The sequence below is a fragment of the Uloborus diversus genome, chromosome 9, assembly GCF_026930045.1.
Source record: "Uloborus diversus isolate 005 chromosome 9, Udiv.v.3.1, whole genome shotgun sequence".
NCBI classification, from domain to species: domain Eukaryota; kingdom Metazoa; phylum Arthropoda; class Arachnida; order Araneae; family Uloboridae; genus Uloborus; species Uloborus diversus.
Genome location: NC_072739.1, coordinates 77,215,248 through 77,225,734, shown reverse-complemented (window position 1 = coordinate 77,225,734; position 10,487 = coordinate 77,215,248). Strand labels below are relative to the sequence as shown.

Below are 10,487 nucleotides of genomic sequence, written 5' to 3'. Positions count from 1 at the left end.
CCAGATAAGGAAAAACCTAGATTTTTATTCTGTTGTAAATTTTTACTTTACAAATAAACCTAATTTTAAAATTTATGATCTAATTTTCTATACCTTAAATTCAAATGTTTTTCATTAAAAAAAATATATTTTTCTCTAAAAAAATATGAAAAATTGATATTATTTAGTGATACAGCCAAGATTGAACTCTAGCTCCCTCAACCCTTTATTTCAGGACTTGGGGGGGGGGGGGCTAGAAATTGCTGCCTCTCTTTCAAAATTTAAATTTATATCGAAATAAACAAACTTGCAAGGATTGTTGCAATGCAGCAAATTTGTACAAAATGAGATGTTAATAACAATAACAAATGCAAAGTAATAATAAACCATAGTTTGAATACCGTGAAAAAAGATTTTAGTTCTTTTTTTTTTTCAATTTCCCTCTCACTCCGATAAGGTATGCTAAAAAAATAATGCTTTAATATACAAATAATTTTCTACACTTATCCTCATTTTCCTGATCATTTTTATAACTAAAATTTGAGATATAAATACAATGCTTTAAAAACAATGTGCCGTGTATTGTATTAATCTCTACCCAATTATTTCAAAGATAATTAAAAAGGGAAAAGTTCGTGTTATCTTTAAATTTGGTAAATTTGCCATTTTTTGTTAAATTTTGGAATGTCATGGACTTCAAGGGCTATTTTGATCTCATCTCTTTTCTGCATGCTCATCCCTGTGATGTATGACATTCTAAAATATAATTCACTGATAATGGGGCATCAGTCAATTGTGCCTTTTCCTGCAGTTTGGGAACAATGTTATGCATTTGTGTATGTGTATATAAATATGTATCAAGTACTTTTCCCCCTGGGAAACTTTGAAATGGTGTGCCTAAAATGATCTTATTATTTCCAATGAGTCCTTAAAAAGTCCTTAATTTTCACTTTTAAAAATGAGCATGAACCCTGTTTATGTATGACTTCAAATTTTAGAAGTTCCATCTTTAGCAAAAGTAAGAGTTGGTGTAATTTTACTTGGGAAATGAGGGGGATTTGTTTTTTCCTTACTTATTCATACATGGACATGCATATGCTTAGAAAAAGCATGTCTTAACTCATTTTTCAAAAAATACATTGCAGTTAAATGTTGAATAATTTAATCACTTCTGAATATGTCTCATATTTCCCTCATGAGTGGGGCACTTTTGAAAATTTAAGAAAATTAGCAAATATCATAAGAATGGATTAATGATGGGATGATGAAAGAAAATCTTGACTAATGTACAGGAGATGACTTTTTTTTTCATGTTTTGTTGATGCTTTATAATTAAACCAAGAATATAATTAAAATTTTTTGTAAAAATTGGTTGTGTTTATGAAAAGTTTTCTGTAGTTAGTGTCTAAAGAAGTTGAACTTTCATTGGGAATTATTATTAGTGAAGAGTGAAAAATCTCATGCTTAAAAAATACACATTATATGCTTTAACGAAGGGATTTTTTAAAAAATGTATTCGTACATTTGGAACCCTCAAACTTAGTCAAGTTTTGGTGTTAAAAAGAGAAAAAAAGAAGCTGCTGTAATGGTTGAATTTTATAAAATTAATTATCAATAGCATATTTCCACTGTCTGAACAAAGGAGACTTAAGCCTTATGTGCAATGCTATGTTTTGTATACCTTGACCCATTCACTTTAAAAATGTTCACATGTAGTGGCTTCACAATTTCTGTTTTTCACTATTCAAAGAGGGGAAAAGAAATAAAATCGTAGAAAACACTCTATTAAACTATATTCAATAAATTTTATGTTCAAGTTGAATGCTGTTTTAACGAAGTTCAAGGGACCAGTGAAATCGTTTTGCTATACTGATATTACAAATGTTGACATTGTTGCCCATACAATTTGAGTTTGAGATTACCAAAGTTTTCACTAAAATAAGATTTTCATGTGACAGATGGCTGAAGCAAGATTTGCCTGTATATATGAAATGAGAAGTAGAAAAAAATTGATTGTATTCTTTTGATGAGTGATCTTACACTTAATAATCAGGGTTGCCATGCACCTGAAAAATACTGAAAACCTGGAAATGTCAGGGGAAAGTCGCAAATCATTGAAATTTCTGGAGATGTCAGGGAATTCCCAATTTTTGCATCTGATGGGTGAAACTGCTGCGCAAAAATGAGGTAAATGTCGCATTCCAAATGAACAGATTTTCTTGATAAATGAGAGGAAGAAAATTTAAGGTCATTTTTAAGTACTGAATGTTAGAAAGCTAAATTAAAAAAAAAAAAAAATGAGAATCATATCATTTTGCTTTTTTTGAAGAAAAAAAAAACAAACAAGTTATGCTTAACTGGAAATTACTAGTATTTTCTGCATAGATTGTGTGGTCTGACTAGTATTTTAATAGCCTTTATTCAATATTTTTTTTCTTTCTAGCTTTTTAGAAAATTAATTATTATATAAATTTAAAGTTTCAAAATTCTAACTTTTATAGATTAAAACTTAGTTTTTTTGGAAACATGCCAACATTGAAGGTGACTTCGCCGAAAATTACTTTGTGTTTTTGCGATTTCAGTCCTTATGCATTCTTCAAACTTTTCCATTATTTCAATGTTTGGAAGTTATTTTAATAAATTCTGGATTAAAACGCTTTTAACCAGACTTCTTTTGCAGACTGTTAACAGTCTGCAAAAATAAACTGTTACAGACTGTTGTTAACAGTCTGTTACAGTTACTGCTGAACAGTTAAGTAAATAACTGTTAACTGTCACAGAGTTAATTAGCAATTACATATATATTTTTGTGAAAATTCTAAATTTAAAAAAAATGAACATTTAATTTTTTAATAACAGAAGAATAGTGTAATAATTTGCTATATTCTTATGTATTAAGAATATAAATTTTAAAATTCATCATTATTGCAGAAAATATTCAGTGTTTTTTTTTTGACACAGAATGAACTATGATTATTATGGATCCTTGCTTTCCTAAGAAAGATTTGTTAGGATTTTATCTCTTTATTACATTGCTGATAATTTTTTCACATGTTTGTGTTACAGTTGAGAATAGATGTTGATGGTTTGGAAACTTTGTGGTATTTGTAAAAACATAGATATTTTAATTATGAACATCTATTTTTTTTAACATCAATGTTTTTTTATAGATGTCGCACCACTAGTTGAGAGTGCAGTATCAACAATAGCATGTTGGTCAACATTTTGAAAAGTCTTGTTAGCATTAATGGCTGATAGAATGCTGTTATTCAAGGGAGACTTAAATCAAATAAGATTTCTTACAATATGCTCAGTTAGGCTAGAATGGTCCCCAACAGATATCATCTTACCATAGGAAAATGTTGCAAATTAAGAAAAAGTTGAAAAAAAAAAAAAAAAGCTTGGAAAAAGTTTTAAGTAAAATAGAATGCTTGCATTAAAAGGGAAACAAACTTTTGCGCAATGCAATTGCAGAGATTTAAAAATAAAAGTATCACTAATTGGAAATATATGGTCGAGCAATCTGGAAAGCATTTGTAATTTAATTTTAAGTTTGTCTTAATTTAACCCAAATTTTGATAATAATTATTGGTAATGTTTTAAAGCATTTGGTTTATAAAGTAGGTTTATTCACAGTTAACATTATATTGTACTGCTATTAAATACTGTAAGTCAACATTGGTTAACCTGGAATTTTTTCTAAAATCGACTGGAAATGCCAGGGAATTTAATTCTTGAACTTTCGTGGCAACCCTATTAATACAAGGGGTGATCAAATGAAAAGGTATGGAGCAACATATAAATGAAACAGTTAAATAATTTGCATATTCCGCCATGGGAGAATGTAGCAAGACATCTTGGGATGCCATTGGAGGCTCTGACTGGGATCGGAGCATGCGCGAGCGCCCACATGCGCAGGTGAGATCAGAGGCTCTTACAAAGAGTGCCATCCAATTGACCGTATTTTTGACATGCGAGGTGTGCTTGTTACTTGGTGAATTCCTTGAGCACAAAAGAAACATTAACTCTGATGTGTACTGTGAGTTACTCCAGAGCCTACGCAGGTTCACCAGAAATAAAGGATCAGGGACAGCTCACTAAGATTCGTTCTGGCTCCTCAATGACGCCTGCTCACACGTCTCCAGGGAGACCCAGGCAGCACTGACCAAGTTCAAGTGGGAACTTCGTAACCCTTCGCCCTGTAGCTCAGACATATCTCCCTGTGATTTCCATGTGTTTGGTCGACTGAAAAAACACCTGAAAGGGAAGCACTTCAACTCGGATGACATATTCAAGGACACTGAAGGACTGGGTCTCGTCACAGCCACAGGAATTCAGAGAACAAGGAATCTTGCAGCTTGTTCATCAGTGGGATCGTCTTGCTCAGGCCTGTGGTGTATATTTTGAATAAGTTCTACATTTGTACCCATCATGTCATTTTGAACCTTTTCATTTGATCACCCCTTTCACTTTACCTACAATAATAAATGAACAGCTTTGGAAGAACATGTCACATGACAAAAAGTGAATTTGAGAAAATCAGTTTCCAAGTTAGAATAACTTTTTGGGAGCAATGAAGTTGCCATCAATTTTGAGTTTTTTAATAACTTCAATATTGTAGTCATTAAGTAAATATCTATTATTTAAGCAGTGTTCTAAAAAATACATCAAAAGTTTTCCCACCCAATATATTGCCCTGCAATTTAATAAAACAACCTACAACAAGCCAACAGTACTAACAAACCAACAGTGGCATTGGGCTCCACTTAATGAGGTTTTGAAGATGATTTACTAAGTTAGTTTTAATTTAGGTTATTCTAGTTAAATTATCTTTTCAATATATCATAGATAGGAACTTGGTATTAGTTTATTGACAACCGCTGAAAATTTTATGCTTTTGATAATCTTTTTTTTTATACACATATTTTAAATAGAATATATATATACACACAGATCATTTACTAGATTGAAAAAATAAAAGTTTAAACCATCATTTTATTGTTTCATTATACGCTTATGTAATTTACTTACGCTTTATAATTTACTTACACTTATGTAATTTACTTATTATTTTTTAAATTTAAACCCTTTTAATTACATCATGCTGCATTTTATACAAGTTTTTTAAATTAACATATGCATAGCCCTCCTCCCCCCCCCCTCAACAGAATGTTTGGAAATTTTCAGAACAATAATTTAGAATTAAAATACTTTATTCTAACTGTATTAAGATCATGGTTCAGGCTTTTTCATACAGTTTCCATCAGGATACATTTTTCTAAAAACTTCAATTAAAGTGGGATCTATTAAACGGACACCTTCGACTTGATTACCCAAAGTTATCCAATTAGGTTGAACATTGTGAGGCCGTCCAAATAACTCTATTTTTCTTGTGCCAGGTGAAAGTCTTTCAATGATTCCATAAATTTCATCCGGTTTGTGACTAGTCGCTCTAACTTCAGCTACTATGACATCACAGTCTAAGCCTCTGTTGATACCTTTTGGGTTGCCTTTAACACCAACAAGACAATGTTCTTTTCCATGGTTCAACCAATGGCCTGTCCTTCCTGTTCTAATAATTCTCTGCAGTTGGTTAGTTTTTACCCAAATTATTTCATCACATCTTTCATAACCCCAGAGTTGTAAACATTCTCGTCCTAGTTCCATAGCCCGTCCTGTTACCCAAAGAAAAATTAAACCTTCATCTTGTAGACTTGGGATGTTCAAATGTCTCATTTCATCATCTGACATTGTTCCATAAGGAAGTTCCATATGGATGTCCCACGGAGGATCAGCCATCACAACGGCAAATTTGCCCAATATTGTCATGTCAAAATAGCGCAAATCCGATTGAATCCATTGTGGCGGAAACAGTACTGGCTTGATGCCATCATGAGATAAATTTGTATCTGAATTTTCACTTTTCTGTATTTTTGACACTTGAGCAACAGTTGAATAGTCAACTTCATAATGAACATATTTACAAGTATCCATATGAAAGCAAGTATTTAGAAAGGAACAGTCTCCTAATGATTCATCAGTATGTTTTTGAATAATCTTCTTAAAATGCAATTTATTACAAGGTTGATTTGCATCAGAAACTTTAGTGCATTCTTCTTTTGTACCATGAGGGCAAAATTCCTGCACTTGTGCACCCCCTTGAGAACGGAATTGCTCAACTAATGATCTTTCTTTGGCAGTTGGCTTGCTAAGCAAATCCAAAATCTCTTCGCCAAGTTTTTTGGTTTCTTTCTCTCTTGCTGATGGTAAAGATAATAAACTTTCAATTGTATCAGAATTTCTGTTGCTTTTGAAAGCATCTTTGCTCTTGCAAACTAATTTTGCTTTAGGTTCTTGATCTAGAACAACTTCACTTTTCCTTTTCTCACTCCCATGCATTTTACTTAAGTTGGGATCTTCTAAGCACAAATCATTAGCTACAGCTTGTAGCTTTGTATGTTCTGCAGAGGATACAACTAAACACTTCTTTCCTTCTGGTGTAAAACTTTCTGCAACTGTTATCAATTCTTGAGCTGCAAATTTTTGTAGCAAATTTTCGACAACAACATGTGGCACATCTTTATTCAATGATTTTATGATAGTTGAGACTAAATTCCTAGAATCAGTAGGCAAATTAATAGCATCACACAGGCAAAGTAATAATTTGTATTCAACAACAGGATCAGCTTTTATTTCCGTAATCGTAACGGTTCCCTCTTTAGCAGCATTTGTATTTGGAATTGGACTATCACTTCTTGGACTACCTGTGCTTAATTCTTTAGCGATGTTTAAAACTAAGTCTTCTCTCTCTTTTTTTCGTCTTTGAAACTTTTCACGCAGACTGCTTTGTTTAGACTTGAAAGCTTGTATATCACTCCAAGTGTCTGACATCCTAAAACAGAAACTTATGTTTTATTAAAAGAATGTATCAAAAGAATGAATATATAATTTGATGAGATTATAACAACAGAAGTTAAATACCTTAAACAATAGAAAGATGTTTTACTATCTAAACTCAACAGAAGAATTAAGTGAGTTACTCAAAAATTTATGCGGTCTAGAAAACAAAATTGGAGAAAAACAAAAATTTTGGAAACAAATTTTTAAATTTTTGAGCAATTAATTTATTTAGAAATGGATATAAAATCTCATTTTAAAAGGCATGTTCTAGTGAAAAGCGGGATAGTGTAAATGTAAAACAAAATTATTTATTTAAGAAATGAGGACGACAGAAGAAGACCTTTTAATTGATTTTTGAAAGAAAAATTTTTGGACCAATAAAGCAAGGCAACTGTTGGAGAATGGCTTATAACCATGAAATTTATAAAAAGTATACACCTTAACCCAACACCTTAAAGGTTATAAAGGCATCTCGCATTAAGTGGCTGGGCCACATATTTCAATAAGAATGCGTTCCCCACAAAAAAAAGCACCTTCTCCAACCTTGAAGGAAAATGACGAAGAGTAAGACCCCCAGTCAGATGGCTGGATGAGATAGAAAAGGACTTGAAAGTAATAGGAGTGAACTGATAGAGGGCCATTGCACGGGAGAGGTTTTGGGTGGGGAAAACTTGGAGAGACGGTTTTGGCCAGCAACAGGCTGAAGTGAGAGAAGAAGAATATCCATAATTTTACATATTAGAAATTTATTTCTAACAATAGTTTTGTTTTAACTGGAGAAAAAAGTGGAGGCACTACGCCACAGCGTAGTTGGCCTATTCAGTAATCAAGTCCTGCTGGTCACAGGCGGGCGGCCTGCCAAAAAAGTCAGAGGTCAAAGAAAGTGCGGGGGGGGGGGGAGTAATTTGAAAGAGATATCAATTTTCTAGTAAATGAGACTGATTTGTAATACAGAACATTTCACAAAAAGAAGTTTTGTAAGAAGAATCAGACTTCAATGGTAATGATTCTTTTATGTACAAGGATTACATTAATTTTGAAAGAAAAAAAATCTAATGAGTTAAATTAATATTGCTATCTTGACTACATTTTACTTTCAAAATGTTTTCATTAATGAGTATTAGGACAATCTTCAATTTAATTTGTTAATATTTAACTTAAATCCCTAACAGTAACAATTTATACTTACTTATACTTCATGAAATTAGAAAAATCTTGCATAATAGCCAGTCACATTTTAATAATGATTCAATTAAATGGATATAAAATGTATGTGCTTTGTTTTTGCTTTCAATATTTTATTAAAATTTTTGCAAAGTAATGTATTGATGCAAAAGGAAAAAAAGCTTTAATGCTTTACAGTCCTAAAAGTAAACTTTCATTTGTTAACGCCAAATTGGACCAGACCAGACATCCCGATAGTCGGACCTCAATTTAACGAATTCATTGGAACTGAAACTTTTATACGTTAAATCGGGGTCATTCGTAACATCGCGATGCTAAAAAAATGCGTTTAACTTATCTGAAAGCCCCAATAAGCAACCACACAAAAATATCCATAATTAGAATGTGTACACTTTTCATTCAGCATTCCGTGACTTTTACGCACTAGTTAATTTGAAAATTTAAAGTACTGAGTAATAGGCATAGATAAAATGAAAAGCTTTCTGCGAACACAAATCCTAGCTGGAAAATTTTCTGCGAGTAATTATTTTGCCTAACTCACCCTTGAATAAAGAATTAAATTTATATTCAAATATGAAAGAGGTCAAAAGAAAAGTGCTTTAAATCGTTTAATTTTTTTAACAATAACATATAGTTTGCTTTTTTCACCAACTGAAACCAACCCAAACCATTTTGTTTTTCACACATGTGCTTCAAAAAGCTTTTGCAAAAAGGCTTCAACAGAAATAAACTCGGTTTCTTTTTTTAAAAAAATTACCTTTTTTTTTTTTAAATTAACGTTAGCAGTTAGAAAAAAATTTCTACAGAGCCAAAACATTTTTTCTAAAAACGCCGTTCGCACGTTCGTCTATTTATTCAAGACTGGTAATAGGTGTATAACAATTTCCTTGATACTTGACTCAAAAAGTTCTCTTTCGACTTTATTGAGAAAGGAAAATACTGTGTCATCCACAGCCTGCTGCATGATAGATGATTTTAGTTTCCAGGTCATATGTAAAGCATAAGAAAAAGTAACGGTTTTAATGGGAGTTTCATTACTGCTTTCATTGGTTGCCTTCCCCCCCCCCCTCATCAAAAATTGCTGATTTCAAGTAAAGTCTTTTTCTGGTTCGAAAAAGATAGATATATCATTTGGGAATCAATCCAATATTTCCTAACTCAAATTAACAAAAAAAAAAAAAAAATTGGCTGTTAAAATATTTGTTAATTTGGGGTTTATTAATCAGTACATTGGGGTTTTTGCCTTCATTTTAGTGGGGGGAAAAAAAGTTCACTAAATCGTAAAAGTTGTTAAATAGAGGTTCGTTAAATGGGGGTCAGACTATATTTGCTGAACTGTCCAGCTTTTTATCTCACAGTCCCTCTGGCTAAATGTTCTGCTTTTCTGTCTCAGTTCCCCTCAGTAGGGGAAAACATAAACTAGATTTTTCAACACTTTTGCGTACATTGATCATTAACTTTAAAGAGTAAATTTGACATTATTTTAGGTATGAATTCACTGTGAGTTTCTGTTATTGACACCATATTCAGTTGCTTTTGAACTTGAGTTCTTCATAGGTATGTCTGCACAACATCTGATTTATTAGGTTGTGCCCAACTTTCAATGTTTAAGATTAATTTTTATGATTTTATGAAATCGGCATATAGCAGGGGCGGGGGGGGGGGGAGCTTAATTCAAGATTATTTCTCATGTGAGATAAGAAAATCTTCAATTCGTGACATATTGGGACTTTGAAAGAAAAAATCACATTCTCCAATCCTCTTGTCAGAGGTATATAGATATGTACTGATTTTTAGTTTGAAAATTCTGGTCAAATTAGTTAACGCTAATTGTAGTATACAATCAAACAGCTTTTTCTATTCTAGCGTTTTAAAAAAGGAAGCTCACCTGAATTGTAGTTAAGTGCGAAATAACAATATTCAGTAGATAATCTGATCGATCACTCAACATGAACCGAATTGTGAGACTCCATCAATGCATAACTCAAAACAGGAAAAACAATTTAAGCTTTTTCTTTCAAATTTGATCACAAACAAAACGACAAACAAACAAAAATTGGAAGTGAGTGATTTCTTCACTTCGCACCCAGCTGAGGCTGAGCCGCCTTTTGTTGAGTCGGAAGATGTTTTCTCAAAATTACATTTGTTTTAATCATTATAATTACTTACTACTCAATAGAGATAATATAATACTAAAACTTCAAGCATTATATGTTGATAAATAAATGTTATCGCAGAAGTAAAACTCGGAAAAGTTAACTGCATTTGACATGACTTTCCTCAGAGGAAGAATTCATAAATCCTACCCATCTGATTGGCTATATGGCGTAAAATGGGCTACTAAGGTCAAGACTTCATCCTTATTTTGAAATCAAAGCATAATTTTTTCAAGAGAATAAAAATCATTGTAAAACCAAAAATCT

At 32.0% G+C, this 10,487-nt stretch overlaps 1 protein-coding gene across 1 annotated transcript; it reads right to left on the bottom strand.

Annotated features, from left to right (window-relative positions):
• Positions 1–5,141: 5,141 nt before the first annotated feature.
• LOC129229668 (N6-adenosine-methyltransferase subunit METTL3-like) lies at positions 5,142–10,098 on the bottom strand. Its single transcript, XM_054864028.1, has 2 exons — positions 9,953–10,098; positions 5,142–6,871 (listed from the first exon to the last, which is right to left on the bottom strand). The coding sequence occupies exon 2, from the start codon at positions 6,868–6,870 to the stop codon at positions 5,212–5,214; it is 1,659 nt and encodes a 552-aa protein (XP_054720003.1). The 5' UTR covers position 6,871; positions 9,953–10,098; the 3' UTR covers positions 5,142–5,211.
• Positions 10,099–10,487: the final 389 nt, after the last annotated feature.